This window comes from Chlamydotis macqueenii, chromosome 13 (assembly GCF_036417535.1).
Source record: "Chlamydotis macqueenii isolate bChlMac1 chromosome 13, bChlMac1.mat, whole genome shotgun sequence".
Classification (NCBI taxonomy): Eukaryota; Metazoa; Chordata; class Aves; order Otidiformes; family Otididae; genus Chlamydotis; species Chlamydotis macqueenii.
The window spans coordinates 12,702,501-12,728,105 of record NC_141568.1 but is presented as its reverse complement, the minus strand read 5'-3'; the positions used below and the strand labels follow the sequence as shown (position 1 = coordinate 12,728,105).

Sequence of the window (25,605 nt, the reverse complement as noted above, 5' to 3'; positions counted from 1 at the left end):
TATTTTACTGTAATGCCTAGTGCACAGTTGAAAAATCTTTAATAAACTGAGTCGATGGGATCAGAAGTCTGTCCTTTTACAGGGTAGGGGTAGTTTCATCTTATATAATAGAGAAGAATCACTAGTAAAGGAAAGTAGTAAAGAGAAGAAGTTAACTAGTATTTCTGACAAACAGATTAATTGTGTGGTGAAACATGTGCAGGATCCAAAAATAATCCTACGGAATCTTTGATATTCCATTTGGTTTAAAAAGTGTGAAGTGAATGATTAGAATGATAAAAGAAATTACTGTGTAAGAATAGGCATAATAATGAACTAATTAAACCATACAGCAATTCATTTCTAAAATATCTGCTGCACAATGGATAAAATAGGTTATCAATAACTGTTTCAATGGTAAAATAAAAAATGCTGGAAAATGTTTTCAATATTTTCATTAAGCAATATTCTCTGGAATTAGATGATGTTTGATTTCACTTGCTTTGCATGAAAGAAAACTATAGCTTGTTTAGAAATGTATAGGATCAAATTGTAGCTCCCATTGTCCCCGAGTGACTGTCAAAACCCCACTACTGGCTGCCAGAGCTTTAGGGGTTGTGGTTCTCATACTGGTGCACAGCCCTCGCTGTCCTGGGGAGTGAAGGGGCTTACTCCACAAACTCTGTAAGAAATCTTATTTAAAAAGGAGGGAGGGCGTTCAATGCAGAAGGGGAGTGTCAGGTGCAGATTTTTAAGAAGCTGCATGTTAGGTATAAAAAAAAAAAACGAATAAAGAAGCCCACAACACTAAATATAAAAAGATATTTAAGAAGTAAAGAGAAACAAAAAGTAATAGTAAAAATATGCATGTGGCTATTAGGGTTATGGAAAACGGTAAAATTCTGCAGATCTGGCAGGTTTAACAATGTGTATCTTGCTAATACTAGACAAGAATGGATAAAAATTATCAATCATGGTATAGAAGACTAAATAGTCTTCTCTGCTCTCAGAAAGAAGCATGATGGTTTTTACAAGTATTTTCCAATGATACAGTTCTGCCATTAAGTAATGAGGCTGTTATGCTGTAGCCCACTACATTTTAATATTTTTTAGAATGAATGAAACTGGATAACTTACAGGTAAATTTTAAAAACCCTTGCTGAAGAGCTCTCCAAATCATTAAAGTTCATTTAAAAAAATCAAGTCTTGGAATACGGTGCAAGTTCCAGAGCACTCATAGTAGTGAAAAAGCTCTGACTATTCTGGTATTTCCAAAATGAAATAATATTAAGACCTTGAAATTATAAATGGACTACCCTGAAGTAAGTTTTGGGTAAAATTACAGAATGAATTTGTTAATTAATAATTGGTAGCATAGTTAATTCAATTTTATTTTATGAAAGTAAGTTTTTTTTATGAAGTTTCCTACTTTCTGTCAAGGCTTGTGAAAGTAGCTTGTTCTATGTGACAATCTCCCCAACCAAAAAAAAAAACCCCAGTATACAGAGATGAAGTGGCACATAAGCTGGCAGTTCCCCAGCAGTGCTTTCGGCTCATCTATTTGGTGTTTCATCATTATTTGGAAGAGGATATAAAATCACTGTTGATAAAATTTACCAATGGTACAAAAATGGTAAGATGCTAAAAATCATGGGGAGGCACTGATTAGTCACTTAGTCAAGTGGGCTCTTTTCAACAATATGAATTTTAAATCAGCAAAATGTAAAGGAACAAATACTGGAGGCGTTGATGAACAAGGCCTAGGATTATGGAGGAGAAGCAAGAGAATATGAGCTGTTGATTGCTATAGCTGTGGATGTAAACACAGTCTTGGACTGTGTAAGATTAATATCAAGTTGAAATTTCATCAGAGTTTTAGTAGGCACTCAAAACTTAAAAGGACATTGAAAATTTGGGAAGGATGTTCCAGTCAAGAGTGAGAGAAGGTGAAGAAGTGACTGTTTTGCCATCTGCAAGTACCTTCCTTAGGGAATAGGTTTTGTTTTTTTTTTTTTTTTTAATTTAAAAAAATCAGTTTAATCTAGCAAGGGAAAATGTAGCCATGTTCAGTAGTAGGAAGCAGACTGTGGATGAATTCAAGCTAGAAATGAGGCACACATTTTGAGTAGTGAAAACACTGAAGCAGTCAAACAGTTTACTCTAGGGACATGTTGAATTCTTCTTCATTGCTGTGGTTAATATAGAACATGTTTAAACTATAACAAGTATGTTTTGTTTCAAATTGTAGTTATGATTTGATGGAAGAAATATCATGTGAGAGTCCATGGCCTGTGTTGTACAGCAGATCAGACTGCTGTAATCATAATTGTCCCTTCTGTACTTAAAATCTGTAAATCTATTTATGATCTGACTATGGTCTCCTTGCAGAGTCCATAGCAGACAATTCCTATGACTAGTATCATCAGATTGCGTTGTGAGCAGGACTGGTGGTAACTTGCATGGATTATACATCTGTGTTGTTTATACAAACCATTATACAAATAGACCTGTTTTTATAGGGCAACATGTCTGTTTCCAGTTATCAACCAAGCTTTTGTGTAGATTTTAAAAGAAGCGTTGAATTTTTATTATTTTACTGTATCCTGATATAAAATAGTTCTTGTGAGATGTCTTGTGTCTTGTAAACCAGAGTAGCAGATGGATCAGAACTGTGATTATGTTGCCCAGATAAGTTATTTTCTATAAGATTTTTTTTTTTTTTAATTGTAAACAGTGGAATATTTGCTCTTTTTACTAACTTTTGAAAAGATCTGCAGGGGTGCAAACAGGACCAGAGAATTACCAAGATCAGGATGGTCATTGCCTTTGTGAACAATGAAAAATGACACTTCGATATGAAATGCAGAAAACTATTTTGAAAAAGTCATGTTCCCTCACTCCTACATGGCAACATTAATTTATGTGAACTGATACTAAGTGTTAAATAACTCATCCAGACACACTGCTCTTGGCAATGTTACCAGCACAGTCATTACACTAGGATGAATTCTCTGAAACCTTTCCTCAATGTATGAGATACAGAGCCATAGCCTGCCTGTCTTGTCCCCTCTAGTACTGTCTGGACATATACTATTGCCGTTGCTGATAGAGTCCTGGGAATTAAAGGTCTTTTGGGTTTTCCATTGCAACTGGCTTGGGATTTCGTTAGTCCGGTTGAGATTAGGTTGGACTTTTTCCCATAGCAGCTTATAACTCTGTTTTGTCATTTGTACAGGGACTTACATGGGGCATAGCTGATTGTTAAGTTGAATTTATGAAATAGGATTTAAATATTTGCACAGTTACTGAATTTAGGAAATACTGACACACTAAATTTAAAACATTCAAAGATTATTTCCTCTATGCTACTCCGTTCTCCCAATGCCTACCCGCAAAATAGCAGCAAAGACTGATTTGAAGTAAACTAATTGCTGCCAATATTTGGATCTAGAAGAGAAGAGAGAGATTTTGAATAGTTCCCTTTGAACAATGTGATTTGGCCAGACCTGTATTGTAAAGGTGGCACAGTATGTTGCTGCATGTTGAGTCCAATTTCAGTCCTTCAGCTTTAGATCTCATTTCCAGCCATGCAAGAGGTGGGAGCACCACAGAGGCAGTGTACCAAGGCTAGGAGAGATCTGAACTTTGTATCACACTGTCTCAGTCAGTGTCTTCTTTCAGTCCAATGCTTACGGCGTTGGTGGTGAGCTGTGTCCAGATCTCCTCTGCTGAGAGGAAACTCGCTAAGCGGAGAGGTCTTCGAGTGGAAAACATAATAACTTCAAGGCTTAGAAATTCAGAATACAAGTATGTTGGTGTGTACTTTACAAGTACAAAATATTACTAGTATTTCCCCTGGTTAGCATATTTTAATGTTTTTTAACGCTTACAAGCTTTTTTAAATATACTTATTGCTTTGAACAGCTCCTGCATGTTTTTAGCCACCTCAGTGCAGCCTATATTGCAAACTTCTCCTCCTCCCTGCAGAAGTAGTTACCCAACGGCTGACATAGCGCCTGCAACACTGGGACACACTTCTCATGGTGTCGCTTGATGCGCAATGCAAACACACACTGAACTGTCATTAGAATAAAAGGAAATGCTCAGTATAATTGTGTTAAATATTTCCATAAAGGCATAGGGGATGCTGAGGAAGAGCTTTTCAATTAAGAGGAGTGAAAACTCAAAAGTGAGAGCATTTAACCTTATAAAGTATGGTACTTGTTTTTCACCAGTCTGATGAATTCTTAGGCAATACTTGAAATACCTAAGCTGTGTCAGAGGTCGTTAGTGATGGTTGACAGTAACTTGTGGGACAAACATCAGAATAACAGAAGACAGCTCAAAAACTGAAAACACTTGTAGTGGGTGTGTGTGACTCTCACCCAAGACCAGGGACGCCTGGACAGATGCGATCCATCTCAGTTTAGTGATTCTTCCATGTCAGTAGGAGCTGTTTGCTTTTGCACGACTCCTGCTGAAATGCAGACCCATCTTCTCGTTGGTTGAGCACCAGAACTTAATTAGGTGGTTGTGGAAGATTCAGAAGTTGCACTGAAATGTTTAAATCTGATTTCTTCTGTTAAGCTGCATGGACCCAGGCCTAAAGCATGAACCATGCTAATTACTACCTCTTCCTCTGCTGAAACCTCTTGTTTGAGGTGCTTCACTTTTCTCCTCTAAAAAGGTCGATTAATGCAGTTGATGTAAAGCTCTCATGTCTCACCGTTTAGCTTTAGGATTACATTATGGATTGAGAATTTCCACTGCTTGTAACGTACTTCAGCCCCGTCTGAATTGCAGCCCGTATCCAGCGACTGTTGGCGGTTGGTAGGCCTGCGCCCAGTGCTGTGTGGTCATTTGAGTGCTCTCTGTTGCATCTCATCAGTAAATTCCTGCCATCAGTGAGAGGAGCAGCTTCCCAAGTATTTTCAATTGAGCTTGTAGCTTAAATAACAGAAGTGTTAAAGCCTTTCAGTTTTGTTTTAAGCAGATTTTGAGGTTATTTGAAAATGGTAACTTTCCAGTGGGGTTGGTGAACTACATAATATTATATAGCATTTTTACTATAGAGGAAATATTCAAAACAAATATTTCCATTATACCATTTGGAGGAAGCTTGCCTTTGTCTTTTGGATCACTTAGGGGGGAAAAAAAACCCAAACTAAGTAGAGAAAAGAGTTCTTCTCATTAAGCTCTCTCACAGAAATAATTGCCAATATTAACAGCTCGCAGGTCTTCCAGATTCCTGTCACTTTGGTGAGGATTTCCGTACTCTTTCCTTCAAAAGGAACTCTGCTAACAAGTGCTCTGCAAAAATTTAGATGTGTGTTCTTTTTGGATATATATTTATGAATGTATGTGAATATCTATTATGCATGTAATATCTTCTACCTCTTTTAAAGTATAGGAAGAACAATAAAAGTTTAGTATGGGACTCAAATATATATTTAATTCATGAAAATAATCTTATATGTTTTAAAACTCTATTCAAGCTAATCCTAGAAAAGCCCTTATGGTAGGTAAATTACACATTTTACTACTTGAGCATTAGAAATGCCATTAGTACAAATTTAAAGGACTGCAAAAACCAGTAGATAATGCTAATTTCAAGTACAGAAACTAAATATATTTTGTACTTTTTTATTACTAGATTTCTTTTTTATTTTATTGACTACTTTTTATTTTAACTATATGTTCTTACATACTGCAATCATAATGTAGTGTAATGATATTAATATTTTATAGAATCTGTATTTATAGTTCTTTATTTAGAAACAATGCAGTAGGTCTGCAGATCTTTGAATCCTTCTGGAATGGTGCCCTCCAAATAATGATAAATTACTTGTGCAGTATGCCATTTGCTAATTATATCCATGATTTACTGCAGAGCAAGACTTAAATCATTCATTTCAGTCTTGCGTAACAGTGCCATAAAATTTTTAGGTTTAAAAATGGTTTCCATGTGTATAATTTAAACAAATTTTAGAGCAATTGTATACACAAAATATTGCAGCCGTCCATTTGTTACATTCTTTGTCTCTCTTTTTTTTTTAAACTTGTACTTTTAATGATTACTGTGGTTGAAATTGTTATGCTTCATTTTCATAATCATAGCTTTTAATTCTACAACAGTTTTCTACATGTTAGATTAAGAAAAAGATGGCTAATTGTGTGTAGATACCATGTCATTCCTGAATAGCCCCACATTCTGGAAACCCATTTTAGAAATATTCAGTTTATGAATTAGTCTTCAATTAAAGACATTTATTTTCTAAAAATGAATTATTAGCCGTAAGATCTTGTTTTCAAGCAGCTAATGTTGATTTTTCTTAACTCATCCATACAGCAAAGTACAGTTAACTCTCTCCTTATATTTTTCTCTTTATCCACACCTATAGGTGAGAAGCCTTACAAGTGTCCACATTGTGATTATGCTGGTACTCAGTCTGCGTCCCTGAAATACCACTTGGAACGGCACCATCGGGAGCGACAGAATGGAGCAGGACCACTCTCCGGGCAGACTGCAAGTCAAGAACACAAAGATGAGACATCAAGTAAAAGTTCTGTGTTTATTAGACCAGATATATTGAGAGGAGCCTTCAAGGGGCTTCCTGGTATCGATTTCCGAAGCGGCATGGTCTCGCAGCAGTGGACGTCAGGAATGCTGTCTTCTGGAGATCAGCAAGGACAAGCAGCTGGCATGTCATCTGAAGTATCTTCAGAAAATATGAAGAGTTCAGACATACCTTCCAAAGGAACACACTTCTCTGAGCTTGGCCGTGCTTACCAGAACATGGTTGGGAACGGTGTGAACTTTCAAGGGTCTCTGCAAGCTTTCATGGACAGCTTTGTCCTAAGTTCTTTGAAGAAAGAAAAAGAAATGAAGGATAAAGCTCTATCAGATCCACTTTCAGCAAAAGCTCTGGGCTCAGATGGTGTCGAGGAAAAGATAAATAGCAAGTCCTCACAGCGGAAAACAGAAAAGTCACAATACGAACCTCTTGACTTATCCGTAAGGCCAGATGCAGCCTCCCTCCCAGGTTCATCTGTTACAGTGCAAGATAATATTGCTTGGCACGGCTGCTTATTTTGTTCCTTTACAACTTCATCAATGGAACTAATGGCTCTGCACCTCCAGGCCAATCACTTGGGCAAGGCTAAACGTAAAGACAACATCATAGGGAACAACAAAGACCAATCTAGAGAAGCTTCAGCCTCAGTTAATAAAGTGAGCTTGCTCTCCTCTTCTGTGCAGTCCAGCAAGGAGGCAGTAGTTTCAAACATGCTGAGCCAGCTGGACTCAGCTTCTGAGAAAATGACCCAAGGACAAAATAAAGAGACCCTGGGAGAGCAAAAGAGCACTGCCTGGCCCAGCCACATGGAATCCACTTTTTGTAATTTTACAGCAGACTTCTATAAGCAATTTGGTGTTTATCCTGGTGTTATTGGCACAGGAACACAAAATTCTTGCACCAGTAATGAATCTGAAATAAAAACACAATCTGAAGATGACCCAAATATTCTGCTCTCTGACTCTGTAAATAAAAGTGCTACTGATGACCTTTCTGACATAGCTTCATCTGAGGATATGGAATCTTCCAAGGAAGAAAACATTGATGATGAGGACATTGACACAGAACCAGATATTATGAATAAACAGCTGTCTGTCCTAAATAAAGAAAGCAGTGAAGGAGGCGACAATATACAAAGTGCAGTCACCTCACAAACAACACAAGGGCTCGTATCGCCACTGCCGCAAGCGTCAGAAAAGCAGTGGCACAGTCAGAATCTTCTGTCCTCCCATGAAACTGCACAAGGAGCGATGAAACCCGAACAAGTTCAGGGTCCGCAGGTCCTGGAGAAGCAGATGAACATGTTGTCAGTCCTAAGAGCTTACAGCTCTGATGGCTTAGCAGCCTTTAATGGACTTGCAAGTAGCACAGCAGCTAGTGGATGTATCAAGAGACCTGACTTGTGTGGTAAGTTTTAGACCTTCTTTTAGACCATTTCAGAGAACACTTGTGCAGAATCATGAAGCTGCTCTTTAAATATACTTAGTCATGTTTGTTAGTAATACATTTTTAAAATGTTAAACCCTGTGGGCCAAATTCTAGTCTTACATGTGGTCTACTCCATTGAAATCAGCAGTGCTGCATGCATATACTTATACAGGATTTTAGAAAGAACTTGCTTTTTAAACTAGAGTAGCAGCAATATAGACTATCTGTGCTAGTGGTATCTGAAGGGGATACTTACTGCTTTAGCATACTCAAAGGAGGAAAAAGTTTTAAAAAATGTACATGGTAACTTGCAAACTTTTCAGTATTTTGATATAAGAACCCAAGAAAAACACTGGATGCTTTGCCAAGCAAACCTTACTTTCTCTCTCTTCCCCCCCACCCTTTATTTGAGTTGAGGTGTGTTCAATTACAATATTAATGAAATTAAAGACCAATGGAATGCGTCTACCTGTGGTGAAGCACCTTTTTTTTTTTTCCTTTTCTTTCCCTCTCCTTTTTTTTTTCTTAATTATATTTTTCTGGTTTGTTTCAATGGCACCCATACAGTAGTTGCCCTTGACCATTTTCAGTATTCTAACTAGCGGTTGTACAAATTGTGATTTGCCTAATTAAGAATATGCCTCCAGGTAATTAAAAAAACAACACACCAAACAAGCAAAACCACCTTTTAGCCTTACTAGTCTCTGATTTACAAAACTGCAGTTTTACTTCCTCATATCACACACATCATATTTAACAAAAATGGAAGTTAAATCTATTTAGAACAAATCAGAATGAGGATTTTTTTAATATTTATTTCCTGTTTTTGTTGGAGAGATTTGAGTGTAAATCCTTTGAAAAACAGTATCACTTCAAAAAGCAGAGTCAGTAAAGGACACACAGACTTCAGTAATGCACATTTCACCATCAAACTAATCAGAAAACTCATTGTCAGAGCTGAACATGCATCATAAAATATATTCAAGTTAAAAAAAAAAAAAAGAAAATGTGATCAACAGTTATAAAGCCTGACAAATTAAAGTGAAAGCCTAAATCTGCAAACACTTGGGAGTGGTTACCCTGGTTAACTTAAGGTTAGCGGGAGCTTTGTTTGACTTTACTAGGATAGTAATGTGCTTAAAGCCGTAACCCCATCTTCACGCCCCTTTCTGCTTTTCCAAGTGTATTAAGTTGGCCTAATAAAAAAAGTCTGATTTCTCCACACAAAGTTTATCTTAGTTGTATTCTTAGAGCATTTTGGCTTCACAATATTGTCATTATTTAAACAGAATCATGAGCCCAAGTAACTGCATGGCCTTACTTGTGAACTTCTGTGTCTCAATGCACTAAGAACCAATTCAGATAGTTGAAAATCTTTCCAGATTCTTCAAAATCAGCAGTTAAATTACTGATATGTGAAAACAGTCAATAGTTGATTTAATTTGCAGCTGGTAAAATTCTAGTTGGATTTTTTTTTCTCCCTATTTGTGGAGTAAAATCAGTTACAAAAAAAAAAAATAGAGCAGAGAAATGACTCTCTAAACAAACAAGTAAAAAAATTGGAAGACTAAGATTAGTTGCTTTGTACAAAGTATCTTTATACTTTTTCCAAGACATAAGACTTTTAAAACAACCACAGAAAAAAAACCCTCTCATGTTATTATTGAAATGAGGTCATATTACTTCCATTAGTTTTTTGTTTCATCTTCCAATCAAATCAACAGACATTTTATGATAGCTTGAGTTTATATCATTTTAAAGACCATATCCCTTTCACAAGCTCTGCCCAGTGATAATGGATTTGACTTCAAGTATGACGGGGAAAAAAAAAAAAAAAGACAACAGAAGCTTGTCTGTTCTACTTTTTAAAACATTTTTAATGGAAAACGCAGTGCGAGTCCTCCTTTTTCCCTGTCCAAAAATAGCTTCTTAAAATTCTTTACTGACGTTCTATTGAGTGTTTGCAGAATATAAGTATTAAGGTTGACTATTTAAATATATTATTTCATTTTTCTCAATATTTCACAGCAAAAGTGGATGAGTATGAACAAGCCCCATGTCAGTAGTTCTTTTTTTATTTGGTTGGCTTGGACACCGCCCACTTGAAAGCAGTGGTTTTGGAGAGTTTTCATTTTCTCAGTGACATTTTATACTGTGAAATCACACTCCATCTGTGCGTGCTAGTGTGGGGAATCTCACCTGATGTTTCTGCGCTTGCAGATTAGCCATCAGGAGCACTCTGTTCATTCTTAGCCTTCCTTCCCTCTTGCACAAAGCCCGTGGTTTTAGTCATCATTCCCTTTGTCTCTCCTGCTGCCTGAGAGATGAGAAAACTTGAGACCCACCTCCAGCATCCAATTCCAAGGCATGATTCTTATGTTCCTTTGTATTTTGGGAGACTGTGGATTTGCCTTTCTTTTTACAGCCAGTGGTGTGTGGGTTGTTGACATCTCAAGGGAGAACACTGATACACTTGGTACAGTCCTTGCACAATCAAGACAGCAGGCATGGTGCTCTATCTGCAGTCAGAATATAGTGGAAATAAAATTGAAATAAAATATCTCAGCTTCAGTTAGCTGAGATTGCATCTTTGATTGGCCGTGCTAATTGAGTTAAATTTCTGGCTGCATTAAAACAAGCTGGGATTTTCAGTGATCCATGTGGATAATTTTTAGTTAGCAGATTTTACCTTAAGATGATGGGTCAGTACTTGAGCACAAATCCTGGCTCGAAGAGAGTGTTTAATTTCTAGAGGAGAATGCTACCAACTCACATGGTTTTGGAAAGTCACATGGAGGAAGCAGTCCTCAGTTTCCCTGTATGAAGAATGAGAGACTGATGCACACATAATTCATTTATGCTCCGATCATGCTTCAGGCTATAGGGATGAAATACACCATTAGGAAAGAAACATAATTATGGCATAATACAGAAATTTCCGTGTCAAAATGCTGCTGAGAAAAATAACAAATTTTTGTAATATTTCTCCCTTACTTATATAGCAGAATAGGAAAGAACAGAAAGAAAGTAAAACATACTGTTGATGAATTCAGAGATACCTCTGACCTGTACTTGGTTTTGGAGTCTCAAGTGACTATACCGAGGAGCCCATCTTGTTAATCTTTGCTACTGTATAGTTTCTAAGAAGAAGACACCTTTCCTTGCTGCTTGGCAGCCAGTAGCTCTGGGTGGAGGGGGAGACTAGGGCGATGTCTCCATGGCTTGGTACCTGTCTTAACCATCCGTGTACTCTGCTTTCACAGCCCTTGCTCATTCGAGAAGTTGTGCTTGGAGGTTCTAGACCTACTTTGTATTTAAGTTTTGGAAAATCTATTTTCATTTCCATTTATGCTCTTTTCTTTCTCTGCTTGTCTTCCTGTGCATATGTAGTTCTATCGCAGTAATGTTCTACCTCCTGTTCCAAGCCATTAATTTACACGTGACTTGCACAGCATCTATTTCTGAGAAGACCCTTTCGTTCTCTCTCTTCTCTCCGTTAAATTTTTCAGCTCTGTATCTAAAACAGTAAAATTTCCCTACTTCTATTTTCTGCTTTGGAAGTACTCAGGCTTTTGAAGAAGAGCTGGTGGGCTGCAGAACTATTGGCCAGAGATAGTCCTGGGTGTTAGCTGGTTGCTTAATGGATTAGTGCTATTGAACTCACACTTAATGATGTCCAAAAGTATTAGTTCCATGTTGTCCCTATAAATCTAATTTGCTTCCATTCATGCTTGCTTTCCTCTGCAATTAGTGCTGTTTTCTCCTGCATAGGCTCCACCCCATTATCACGTCTTTCCCGGAAAACAGGGCAGGGCCCTTACGATGTCTGGTAGCAGCTTTGGAGTTCTGATCTGGCGAAGGGCCGAGCACTTTCCGTTTCCTCTGGAGCAGAAAGCGTTCAACATTGCACAGAATTATTAAAATGTTCAGCATTGTAACTTTCTGAAATACCTTCCAAATGTGGAACTGCAGCACAGACAAGAGGGCTGGGCAAGGGGAAGATCGATTGTGGCAGATTATTACAGCTTTATTGTCACATAATTATAGTGCTCTACCCCAATGTTTAAATAGTGAATTTAGTCGTCGTAAATTGCTTATTGCCACAGGTGTCAAAATCAAAAAGATTATAATGCTAACCCTTTCAGAACTACCACCAACATATAAAATACAGAAAAGATTTTTAATTGTTTGTGGTGGCTTCACTTGAATCCTTATTGCAGCTCTTTTAAATTATAAAATCCATGTTAGACAGAAGCAAAAGGCCTGATGTATCCAGGCTGTAGGACAGCTACGAGGCAGTGGAAGGCCATCCTACTGCAGCAAATTGTCTTACTCCTGCCCGTTAAAGTATCTTATAATGCACTTAAGTAACCCAAATTTTTGTCTCGATCTGCAGTTGAAGGAGTAACCAGAATATTCTTCTCCTTCAAGGCAGAATGAAATGATACGGAAGTTTTACTGCAGACTTTTCTTTGCCCCGTTATGGTGATTTTGAAGAGGTTTCTTTAGCTTCAGTTAGGTGGTCCAAGGCCTGCTGTTAGCGTACAAACGGTGCTGCCGAACTGGACACCAGCACCTCGGCTCCGCGCCTGGGCTTCAGCCACAGTTCTGGATGCCGCAGTGCCATTTGCATGGCAATATCAAACCAAACTCATATGGCTTGCTTCCTTTTTTTAATTAACTGGGAATGCCAGTGATCCAGTGAAGTTTGTGTTGCTGGATAAAAGGGCTGGTCTGTGAATAGCATTGTATTTGCCAAATGGTTCGCTAGTCATTTCAGTACAAACAAATGGATGGTGTCTGTAAGTCTGCAAACACTGTTGACATTTAGCCTTGTTTATGTTACTTTCCTTTGCTGCATATTTTTGGCTAGAAAAGATACTGTCTGAATCAACATTGACTTCCTAAGCAGAAGCTAAGGACCCAGTCTTGCATCCCTCATTCTTGATGAGTGCGACTGCTTGCATGACTAAGGATTGCAGAATCAGGTCCTATGTTTATTTGACTTCGAATTTCATTGCTATATTTGTGTAATTTAATTTGATTGTATTCTGTTGTATCAGAAATTGATCAGGTGATAAGTTTGGTATCACTGTTTTGTTTACTGTTGAAAACTTTTCTTTCTTACCATTTTTCATATTGCGGTGTGGCATTTCCATTCCATTTATGTTTCTGGAAATTAACCCCTAAAATGACTGATTCAGCTACATGCTGAATACCTTCTATTCCCAGTGAAACCAGAGGCATTCAGTCCCTCCTAGCACCCGATCTGAAAGGGGGATTGTGTTTGCAGAAGGAGGCCTTGGTATGTGCCTTGATTTCAGACATCAGTGGCCGGCCGCACCAAGGCAAATCCCTAGCACAGAAAGGCTTTTCTTTTCTTTGCAGAGACAAAATAATGATGTAAGCTTAGAGCAGTATGATTTTGCTCTAAGTTTCATCTCCCAAACAATGTATTCTTATTGTTTTTGTCATATCCAGGTCAAATTTAAATTATGATTTAGGATTAGGCAGAGGCAGAGAGATGTTTCCAGATCTTTCCAAAGTGAGACAATGTTTTGGTTTGTGCTTTGGTTCAGGAATATGTACTCTTCTGTCTGAGGTATAGTATTTCCTATAACTACTCATAAACACGAACAATTTAGATGTCCTTGTAAGTCAAAACTAAGTGTACGATTAATACCTATTGCAAGGCCAATTTTAAACAATTAATTTGACAGCAATTATGATTTCATGTTAGAGGCTTTCAGAAATAAATAACCAAATTCATCTTTGTAATCTAAGGAACGTAGGATATCTTTATGCAGAGATTATCTTGTTGTCCAGTGTTGCATATCTGGAGTTTCTGGGGTTTGCTCCCACCTGTCTAGATACTTGTAGTACCCAGACAAAATAATTACCTGAGGCTTATTAATTGTTTCAGCAAAGAAAAAAAATATATACATTAAGTGTAAACATTAATATATGTATACACAATACATCCACAATATAACAAACCATCATAATAGTACAGAAATAAAGATCCTGAATATGTTCTGTTATTTATGTGTTTGGCAAGTTTAGGGAATGGACTTTAGTATGAGTGAAAATTCTCTTAACATTTTTAAGGTTATTTATTGTCATTTCTATTTGAGTTTTTAATGGTCCTGTATTTTGTAATGCTTTAGCAGGAAAAAATACTGTAGTTATCTCTTTTCATATTCTTTAAGCAATATTTCTAGCTTAATATATTGTGCCAGGTTTTCCAATATTAACCAAGACAGTAAAATTCAATGAACAGCACTCTGACATCCACAATTTAAAACCTGTGATTGAAGTGAAATGTGTAAACTTCTAGTGGGTTATCATGTGCTTTGGAATAGAGTATTGTTGGAAGTAATTAGAAAATATATTAAGGTTTCCTGGTAATGAAGGTATGTAAGTTTTAATAATTGTTGCTTTCTGAATAAGTGTCAAACTATATCTTTAAATGTATATGGAGTTACAAGTTAGGTCACTTCTGAATGGAATGTAAAACAATACTAAAATGCTTCAATAACTTATCTCAGTGTTGCTAATAAAAAAAAAGCTGTTAACCATTAGTGCAGTTTTGAGTCATTTTGTTAATTCATTCAAGAAAACTCTCTGAGAAACTGTTGTGCCTTTTGGTAGACCAAAGACCACTCATCCAATCCACAGTTTGATGCTTTGAGGGGCAAACTCAGCAAAGCTACTTGTGGGCCTTTTTGAAGGACGTTTGTTCAAAATGCAGTCTTCGAAGGAAGGAGTGGTTTGTTGTTGGAACGACACCATCTATGGTTAGGCAGGTGTATAAGGGGGGGGGGGGGGGGGATTAGATTTGTGTCCTCTGTCACAGAAAATGTCTTGGGAATGTGGGACCTGTTTCTCCTTTGTCACTATTAAAATCCAGCAGAAATTTTTGTGGAGGCCACTGGGTTAAAAATGAGTAGTGTGGGATGGATTAAGTGTGTAAGTATTAGTGCCTGGGTGCTTGGCCAGGGTGAGCTACACGTTTGGGTCCAGTCCTGCAGCTGGAAATATAGCCTTAGTGAGTAATGGGTGTACAACCTCTGTCCCAGCGGAGAAATACCAGGAGCGTACAACCCGTGAGTGATCTTCCATGGTTAATCTTGCCTAGCCTTATGTTAAGTCACAGTCCTCAGAGGGCACTGAACTCTCCTTTTTGTTTCCCATGGAAAGAATGAGGATAAGCATCTGATACTAGCCTCACTGCTCTGACCTGCGTGCGGTTCACCCAAAATAAAGAAAGCGTAGAATAACAAGCAACCAGTTGCATCAGTCTCAATAGTGTTGCTCAGGTCTCTGGTAAGTGTTTCCAGGGTGGGACTCATGGGAGGTGGCCTATTGTTTGGTGCACCACTGAGAACGCGATGGGCGCTGAAGGAAAACATGACTAGGGCTCCCAGTGTCACATCTTCATTAATGCTGTCAGTTCTGAATAGCATATTGGTACTTTTTATTTATTCCACCAAAACACCATGAGTCAGGACCTGACATTTTAGTGTTCTGTGTCATACTGACAAAAATCTGTAGTTCAGCAGTAGGACAATTATATTATTTTGGAAGGGCTAGAAATAATACAGCATTTGTGAGACAACTGTAACATTTATCCAGACTCAGTGTGAGATTGTTCTTCCTTTTATTTGGAGAGCACTTCCAAAAAAGTATCAACTAGGAGCAAAGGAAAAAAAGACAAGAAAAAGTGGTAATTATTAATCCATTTAACCCCCATAGTGTATAATCTCATCTTGTGTAATACCACTGGCTGTTATATGCCTAAACTTCTATGCAGTGAGCTGTGAATATAGTCCTTATTGTCCTGTGGGCAATATGACTAAGGAAAAAATATCTCTGTAATACAATGGAGCATTTGTCTGAATGGCGTAACCTAAGGTCCATAACATCAAATCTAAAGTTGTAATTATACAGCTGCAGTCACACCACTCAAGAGAAGGCTGTGTCAGCACTTGTTTTATATAAGAAATCTTGTTTTCAAGGGGTGATGAGTCATATGCAAAAAAGCATTTCTCACTAAACAATTGTTCTGGTTGTTCCAAAGCAACATCTAGGTATGGACCTTTCCCAGTGGTCGTGTCTTCTGCAAGATGCCATGGCTTAACTTGGCAGTTTATTTTGCTAATGGTTGTATCTCCTTCGAGCTAGGAAATTGCCTAGAAGGTCTGGGGGATTGTGCATTTTTATTATTGTCAAAACATAAACTGATGGGAAAAAACTCAGGGCAGGGTGGTTAAGGTCTTTGCTAACAAGGATTACAACTGGTGAAATGCCTCTTTCTCAGAAATTATAAAATTGGGATTTTTTTTCCCGGTTTGTCATCCCCGATGTTGATTTAAGTTCTCTGATCTGAACACTTGCCTAGAAAACCCCAGTTACAAATTTTTTTTTTGAGATGCCTTAAAATTGAACCTTTCAGGCTCACAGTAACTGTTACTACCATCTGAAGCAGCCACACATTTGCTGGGAAGGACCAGACAGGAAAGAGGTTTATTTACAGCAGCACCACAGAGGTGAGCTGGGAGCACTATGTATCCCACCTGGACAAATGCAAAAGGATTCACTTAGGATTGAGACCAAATACCGGAAACCACAACCGTATTCCTGCTACATGAAATTTCTAGATAGGTATGCTGGATGTGAGTGACTCCAGCTGACAGATGCCCTGCCCAGGGCATTGCCATTTACAAACAGGTGTTCCCAAAGCTGCCCCCACATTGGGCATTTGCACCCAGAGCCGCCTAACCCGACGCATTGTCTGTGGAGTGAGATGCAAGCCAACAAGTTTCTTTAAGCTGATCTCCTCTGATCCGGGGCGTCTGTAGCGCCGTTCCCTGCATAGAACAGCCATTGTTCAGCTCACAGAGCAACAGTGGGGTAGAAAATAGCATGTCATGCTGGGGATCAGAGAGGGAATTGTTCCTTAATTATCTCTTACTGAAGGAAAAAGCCAAGGCATATCCCGATATGTGCCATGACTCTGGCAGAACACGAGTCTTTTAAACAAGATTTGGGGTGGGAGGCTCACGTTCAAAAGCTGGCAGCCCTCTCCACTCCTGAAGGTCTACCTGTGTGTCACTGACCATGGAAAAAAATAAGTTTTCCGCTTTGGATTCTCCATTGTGAAATAGAAAATAATAGTACTTATCTCCCTGGTAGGAGTGCTGTGAGGATAAATGAATTAATTAATGTTTGTAAAGCACTTTGAAGATGAAGAACATTATATAAAGTCCTCAGCGTATAAATGCTTCCTTCTGTGATATAGCTACAGTAAGCTATAAAAATTTATTGATGGAAATAAACCCACATTTAAAATACTGGGTGTTGGGTGTGTATATCCCTTCTCTATCCCAGCGGTGTTCGTGAACTCGACATCCTGAGCGGCACAGCGTGGGGAGCCCAGTGCTGAACCCTGCCTCCAGCCTCAGCCCCTGCCCGCGCCAGGCCACCGGCACTCGAGGGCTCTCTGCCCCAACAGGAGCTTTGCCATGTTTTGGCCATGTCTTTCCACCAAATTCATGAATTTTGACCTCAGGGCTCTCTGGAGTGCCAGCTGGGTTGAACCGCCAGATCTGACTATTGCCGCTGCACGCCTGGCTCTGCAACGTGGCCGGTGGGTTGCTCGGCCCCTAGCCCGCCACCAGCCTGCGGGTTCTCCTGTCCTGCGCCTGCATGAGCGGGCCCTTGTTGGGACTGAGGAGCTGCCGCACTGTCCGCCACCGTTTGTCCCCTCCTTTTCAGTGTGATGTTCAGTGTTTGGTCTCAGCAGGTCCCGGCATTCCTACTCATGCTTGCTGATCTGCTGGCTGAACTGGCTGTTGTGTGGTTTTTAACTGAACAGCAGTGACTTCAGTTCACTATTTGTAAGTTAGAATTTTAATGTCTACTTTTCAACGTTACCATCCTAAATTAGTTCTTTTTACTTTACTACTTTTTTTTTTTTATATATATATATTTAAGCCAGGAAGTGTGTTTGATCCCAAACAGCTCCTGTGTATAACAAGGCAAGTTAAGAGGATGCAGGGAAGGAAAACCAACACTTCAGCCAGGTAGAGAAGCGACATTTATCAAGAGAGACATATAAGAAAAGGTTTGTGCATTGAAATGAACAGGTTAAAGAAGAAATTCAGGATTTCTCGGGGGCTCTCCTCAGTTCACGCTTGCCACATAGATCAGTTTGCAGACCTTAGGAGGAAGGACCATGTTAGCCCTAATTGTATTGTTTTACTTGTCCCTTTGCACAGCTGACCCTGTTCCAGTCTGTGCACTTGTTTTCAGTCCATCCAGATCTTCCTGGTGAACCTTTTGCTGGTTTGGCTGGCCTGTGTGAGCGTGGAGGAGCGCAGCGTGCTGCTTTCGTGGGTGCCAGTAGCTGCTGGCACGGGCCGGTGAGCCCCCAGCCCCAGTTCCCGCCGTGGGCAGCTGAGGGCTCTGCTCTCCCTGCTGAGAGCTTGGAGAGGGTGACAGCTTTTGCCCAGCTCCCTTGCCATGTTCACCCAAACGCCAGACCCACCAAGGCTCATCACTGGCACAGCCAGACATCCCCAAACTGTGACTGGTACCAACATGCATCCAGTGGCATGGCTGATTTTTCCATCCCCTCACATGAGAACTGTTTAATAATGGGAGGGTTTGTAGGCATATTCACTAATCATTATATAACTGTATGTTGGGGTGAAAAAGGGAAAAAAAACAAACCCGAAAAGCTTTCCCAAAGGATAGAAGTGGGAATCCCATTAACATGACGGCTCCCTCTTTAGTTGCCAAAATGATTGACAGCTGGATAAGGTCAGAAGCTGAAAACCAAGCCATGGGGGAAAGAGCGGGGAGGGGAGGGGGCCAATCAGTTGAATAAAAATCTGAGTGTCAGTGTTGGGGAAGGAGAAAACCGGCACTCCCACCAGAAAAATCCTCACCCTCCGCTCCCCTACTGTTTGTTTGGGGAAAATGCTGCAGCTTAATCAGAATTATTTACAAGATAATGGTCCATTGTTTGTAGTGAGACAGATGCTGTCTGTGGGAATTTGGTGTTTTATGCTCTATGCATTACAGTGCCATTGCTGTGTACAGATGGGAGCACAGTGGTATTGTTGTTATCCACTTTTTGGAAATTTGGAGGATCCTTACCGTGAAAGGAGGATCCTTAAATAGAAAACTAAAGAGTTTTCTCAGGCCCCGATCTGGCATTTCTCTTAAGGTAGAACTGTGCTTGTAGTGTATGGGAGTAGAAGAGGACACGGTGGAAGAACTTTGCTTGAGAGTCGTAGCATGAGGGGTCTCTTTGCTTGGTGGTGGTGGACACAAATTCAACAGATGGGTGGATCCTGTGTGTCTTTCCAAAGGCGAGGAGATCCAGTCTGGTAGGGTGTGTCAGTGCTCCCTCCTGTGCTGGTGGCTGACAGTAAGTTGTTTAGGAGGGGGTGTGAGAGGTGCACAAACACTGCGGTGTGGCAGCAGGGCTTGCCTGCTGAGTAAGCGCTCTCTGGTTGTGTGATTGCAGCGCGTGGTGTTCCCTGCCATCCTCTGCGTGCTGCAAGTTAAACACTGAGTACTTCTGTTTCATCAGAAAACTTCATCCTGGTGACTTTGTGGGTGAAGCTGTGGGAAAGGAAACTAGATTTTCACTGGATTCATACTAAAAAAAAAAAAAAAAAAAAAAGAAACCAACCAAAAACAAACCCAAAGAGAAAAATCTTTATTTATTTAGAAGATGAAATGCAATTATTTGTTTTTAGTTTTGTTTAATCCCAGCAGAATCTCTCTTTTCATAAGCATCCCCTTCTGGTCCAAGTAGAAAGTTCAATGTGGAGGCCTAGACCTCGGTGAAGGGGACATGCAGGTGGGTGACCCTGTGCCACGTGAGAATCGCTGCATCCAGGAAGAACAGGGAGCTCTGGTGAGGCCAGTGGAGACGGCTGCCTGCATCGGCACGTCTGTCCCATCGGCTGCCTGGCTCTGTCTCAGCAAAGCACAGGGGATGGCAGCACCCACAGCTCTTTTTCATGAGCCTGGGATGAGAGGACAAGGACGGAGCCATGCAGAACTCTGCAATGCTGGGCCTCTCTCAGGAGCAAAACCTGCCTTGCCTTTCTCACCCCAGCCACCGAAACCTGTGAGATGAGAAGTTCCTCCTCAGGTCACTGCGCTTTGGAGCAGGACCCGCAAGCAAGGTGCAGGACAAGGGGGTGGAGGGTGTCTGGGTGGGTGTGGATGTATGTGTATGTGCACGCACTTCCTCTCTCAAAAATTTGCTTTTAGTGTGCAATTGCTCACATATTACCTTGGCAGAGACCGGTGTGCACCAAAGGCAACCAAGAGACGACAAATCACCAGAAGGGCTCCAGAGGGGATTTTGAGCATCCACGTCTGGTATCCCAACATCCATTAGCTTTCAGGTAAAATGGAAAACAATTACCTTCTCTTTTTTTGTATGAGAGATAATGAAGCTGTCTTTCCATCACTGTAAAATACCTGAGTTTCCCTGGAGAAAGCAGAGGGCTTGGGGACGGGGAGCGTGACACGCGAGGGCAGGGAACAACGCATTCGCGGTCTTCGAGGCCTCGCATCCCTCTCCCCCTTGAGGTTCCCGGTGAGATGCTGCTCACACACTCATTCCAGGAGCAGGGTCAGTGCGGTGGCAATAGGTTTCCAACATCAGCGTGTCCTCCTCCAGGTGGGCTCTCTCCAGAAATGGGTGACTCCTGTGTCCTCCCATCCCTCTGGGCTCAGTGTGCTGCCAGGGCTGGAGCTGATGGCATCAGCTCACGAGTGGAAACCATTTTGCCCAAAAAAAAAGGGATCTCCTCTGTTTTTTTGTGAGTTTTCCAAGAATACACGTTTGAAGGGTTAGATTGGCACAGGAGATTGCAATTCCTGAGTGATTTCATTTTTCCTGAGTTTCTCCAATGGGATCTGTGCAGGGAGCTCTAAGTTTTTTCCTCCGAGTCAGCATTTATTTGCAAAAATCTTAATTTTGTATTTCCTGACATTTAAACTTTTCAGCCTAATGTTCTAATAAGGATTCTGTCCGTCTGTCTAAATAAAGCTTCGTTGTAATGAGGACACCATCCATCTCTCGAGATGGAGCCATAACGACTTCCAGCCTCAGTGTAATTTTAGCTAGGCTCCTTCCCCACCCTCTTCTCCCCACAGCTCTTTGTTTGGGGTGTAAATTATCTGTTTTGGGACGAAGTTGTGCAGAATTTCATTTTGGGTCAAGTGACTGAGCTATTGTGTAAGCCTCTGCTTTCTCTTCGAAGAGGAGGATTTTGCTCACTCCCAGTTGTGTGTTCAGTGCCTGCTTATTTGCAATTTCTCTTCATAAGACTGTGGGTTTTCATGCCAGCGATTTTCTGTTTGAGTTATTGGAGAAGGGAGGTTGTGGGAGCATGCCAGTGTCAAAGGTTGTCGCTTGAATGATAATTAATAACATTATCAGACTGATTATGTGTTTAGATGTCCAGAATCAGGAGTGAATTGAACTTGTTAAATTTAATTCCTACCTCCAAATATCTGACTGTTTCCCGTGGCTGGGAGACCGGCGTGCTCACCAGTCTCACATTTGCATAAAGGACAAAACTGGGAATTTGAAAGGGCAACAACTAATGAGAATTGCTGAAATTCTGAGCTTCTGGTGTTTGTAGGGCTTCTCCTGTGGCATCATCGCTCCGCCAGCTTTCGCCAGGGAGAAGAAAGCACAGATCTGGTGTGCGATAATGTTTATAGACCCTGGTTTCATTGTGTCAGCCGCTGACTGAAACGTCGAGTCATTTGAGATTGGAGATTATGTCTTTTAAGGTCCCGAAGAGCCGTTTCACATGCGACTGATTACCTCTGTCAGAGGCGGGAGAGCTGGGTCCCACCTTGGTGGGTGGGATCTGAACTCGTGCTTTCAGAGGTCAATAACAGGGTTTTTAGACCTTTGTGCCTCTCAGTCCCTTATAGCCAGACCTTTTCTGTTAAAACTGTTTAAATTACAAACCAGTAATAAAAGGATCATATGTGTTTCCCGCTGAACAGGTTCTTTAAGGCTATTATGATAATTAAAAACATATGGTGCCTACACAAGTCAGAGGGAAACCACAGATGTACAAATTAGGTATTACATAAGGTTTTTTTTCTTTTTTGCCCTTTCAAAACCAACAAGCCAAAGAGGTACAGAGAGATAAAGATGGGAATTTTTTTGGAGATGGTAGGTAGTGTTTTGGATTTTTAATCATGAAATATGTAAACCTCCTTTCTAATACATTATCAGAGCAAACTCTTTCTAATACGCAGGAAGAAAAAACCAGTAGCGTAAGACTGCAGTATTTATGGAAGGAATAAGGAAACACTTTGTTTCATGCAAGTTATTGAAGACCAGGAAACCTTTTGCATTTTTTATGATGTTTCCCTGCACAGACACAGAGGATTATATTTATTAAATATTGAATTATATTGAAATTGGATTGATGCAGCCAAAGAAGGACATTTCTTTGTATTCCATTTTTTCACCTTTTAAAAAAGGGAAATGCACTGATATTGATTGCAGTACAAGTAGTCATTTGTTTTAATTTAAAAATATAGGATTGATTTTGAGCAGGTGATAAATACTGCTAATAAAAAAATTCAAAATGGGGATTTATAATGATTCTCTGTTAAGTCAATGTTTTAGTGAGGCTAACTTATAATAAAAGTAGAGACGTGCTGAACTCTCCATAGCTAATGGGTTATTTGCCATTTGCTAGCACTGCAAACTTTCCTTTTCCAATTTTACCTTTTGTAGCAGGACCTTGGTTTGCTGGGTCCTGCTACAAAAGGTAAAATTTATATCATCTAAAGCTCCTTGTTCCTTGTTTTGTCTTGCTTGTGCTAAAAATGGCCATCCGAGGACCTGCTGGCCAGCTCAGGGGCCCCCTCCGTTCGCAGACGTGTACAGATATTTTGTAGAGAGGGACTGGATCCAGGCATGGCTGTGCTGGGTCTGAAATCAGTCGTTGTGGTGTGTCTCAGCCTCTCCGGTGATACAGCGCAGCTCCACAGGTTTTGGGGTCTCTCAGCCCCTGCACAGGTCTTTCCTTGAGGCGCGTGAGACAGGCAGGTCTCAGCAGCATCTGAAGAAGCCCTGAAGCCCTGTGACGTGTAGCTGTTGCTTTGAGCTCCATGGCTCACGCAGCACCAGCCTCTGCTGGGAGACTTGCCCTCCCTCGAGCAGCAGGAGACCCTCCTCTTCCCAGCTGAGACCACTCAGGGCTTGATGCCTCCTATATCCCTGGAAGGAGTGGGAGCACAGCAAGTCTGCCGTTGGGTGCCATACCACATGCAGGTAGGATCCCTCCATGAAGCACTGCACCCTCAGGGATGAAGGACTCTCCTTATCCCTCCACTGGCGACGTGGCATGGAGAGCATCCTGGCACTGCACTGATCGTTGGGCTGGCCTCTCTCCTACCCAATAAAGGGGATGCTGTTGGCCCGCCAGCCCCAAGAACGCTCCGTGCCCCTGACAGCTGTGGGGCTCAGCCCAGCGAATGCTGTGTCTGGCCCTCGGCAATGCTGCCCCTGGGCAGGCAGCCGGTATCCGCAGCACCCCGGGATGCAGCTGAGCATTTGGAGGCCTTTTGCTGCATTCACGTGTGTTTTGTTCTATCTTTTAGCAAAAAGTAGACAACTTTTTTTTTTATATTTTCTTTTTCCCCTCCAAAGAAACTTTTCAAAGAGGGAAAAAAAAAAACTGAGGAAAGAGGAGAGGGAGAAGCCTGATGCTAATACTTCAGGTTTGCAGGAATGGTGGCTGAGCAGGCATTTCTGGAGAGGCTTTTCTTTTATTGAGTGAGTGATAGCAAACTCAGTGTTATTTCGCATGTAGGTATTACCATTTTAACTTTTACTGAGGTAAAATAACACCTTGTCACTCAGTGCAAATACCAATCACAAAATGAATTAATTGTAATAACTGTTGTCAACAGAACAAAAGACTTGTTGCTTTCCTAAGCAGATTTCAGTGCCACTGATAACTATATACAGAGGTTCCCATTGGGCTTATTCTGTGTGTGTAGTCAGAACATAATTTCATCTGTCTTTCTCCGCACTTTGTTGTAAAAGTCTCAGAAATTGAGTTAAAAACCTGTATTTTTTACATATCGCTAAGTATACACTTTTCCAGTGCTTATGATTTTTCTCTCAAAGAATCCCTCAGCATTTTTACTAGCTAATTAACACTTTTTCAGGGCTAACTTATTAAAGAATTAACAAGCTTGTAACAGTCTACAGAATCTGTTTATTCACCTTATGCCGTGATGGACAGTTACTTTCTGAGAAAGTATGGGCAGCTTTTTTTGCTGAAAGAAATATATTTTTGCTTATGTTACTTCTTTAGCCAGTCACCTTTATCCAAAGTGAACAGTGCTATCCCAATAGATGGGTGAAGTTTCCTTTGAAGAGAGAAAAAAATAGCCAAGAAAAACAAAATTCTTCATACTTGGGCTAACCACAAATTTATTCAAGCAAAGTTTGGGGTAGGGGGAAGAACTAATTAACTAATTTCACAAAGGAGCCTCAGTACAGCAGGAATCAGTGCCAATATGCTATACTCATTTTACATGGCTATTTAGCTTATTAATAAAAAATACTACGGCATATCCTCTCTGTTTTACTGCAAATGCTGCGTATTTTCTTAAAGAAACATACATTAATATTGCAGCCTGGGATAGTCATTGAGACCGCTGCCACTGGAATAGACACTCATCAGGAACTGCCCCACAGAGCGATTGAAGGTCCCTTTTGCATCCTTATTTAACAGAATATGTATTTTAGATCGCTTCCCCTCTCTTCCCTTTCAAGGTGTACCAACAGGCTTCAGTTCTCCCTGCCCTCCTTGGGAGCAAAATCACATACTCAGATAAAATACATGGAAAATTAATTATCCATGTATCTTCCCCCAGAAATAAGCCAAAGAGCAGAAAAATATCCCATGTAAAAGTCTGTTTGGGTAAGGCTGCCGGGCCTGTCGCTGGAGCGAAGGGGTGAGAGGCTAACGAGGCACCAGCGGAGCAGCCGGGCGTCATTAACCAGGCACGGGGTCCTGCTGCTCTCATCCCTTGCTTGATTAAACCGGGGAGCAGCTTGCTGCCGTGGTATCTTCTCTGCAGGACAGCAAGCAGCACCTTGGAACTGCAGTAAGACCCTGCTGAAACCTTCTCCTTTCTGACATGGCGGGGGGCTGGTGGGCCAGGAGCCTCGTGAGCCCCTTTCTGGTCTTGGTAGTGGGTAGCGATATTGCCATGCAGCCTTGACACGGGGATTTCTGTGGTTTCCCCTCAGAGGCTCCGCTGTCAATGACATTTGGTCTGTCTTTCTTGTTGGCAACTGCTGTGTCTTCAGCCACCAGTTGGTCAGACGTTGCTGCTTCTACCGGGAGCTTGCTTTTTTACGTGGGCAGCGCTGCTCTGCAGCTGCAACAGAGCATCCCTCTGCGTAGCACAGGCTCGCGGCGCTGGGGGAAGGACCTACCCACTCTCGGCACTGGAGGGGTGACATATGACTCAGTGCAAGCTACAGCACATTTGTTCTCGCCATCTTCTCTTTTTATTGTTTAAAGCAGACAGTCTG

The 25,605-nt window shown here is 40.7% G+C and overlaps 1 protein-coding gene across 2 annotated transcripts in view; it reads left to right on the top strand.

Annotated features, from left to right (window-relative positions):
* The window catches only part of ZNF536 (zinc finger protein 536), a 244,411-nt gene that overhangs the window by 116,462 nt on the left and 102,344 nt on the right, over window positions 1-25,605 (top strand). Inside the window, exons 5-6 of one of the 2 annotated variants that reach the window (XM_086758132.1) lie at window positions 6,381-7,961; window positions 11,754-12,809. In XM_086758132.1, coding sequence (XP_086614258.1) covers window positions 6,381-7,961; window positions 11,754-11,815 — 1,643 coding nt within the window. In that variant the 3' untranslated portion in view covers window positions 11,816-12,809. Of the gene's footprint in view, window positions 1-6,380; window positions 7,962-11,753; window positions 12,810-25,605 lie in introns of those variants that run through there. The other variant, XM_086758131.1, reaches the window with a different exon arrangement.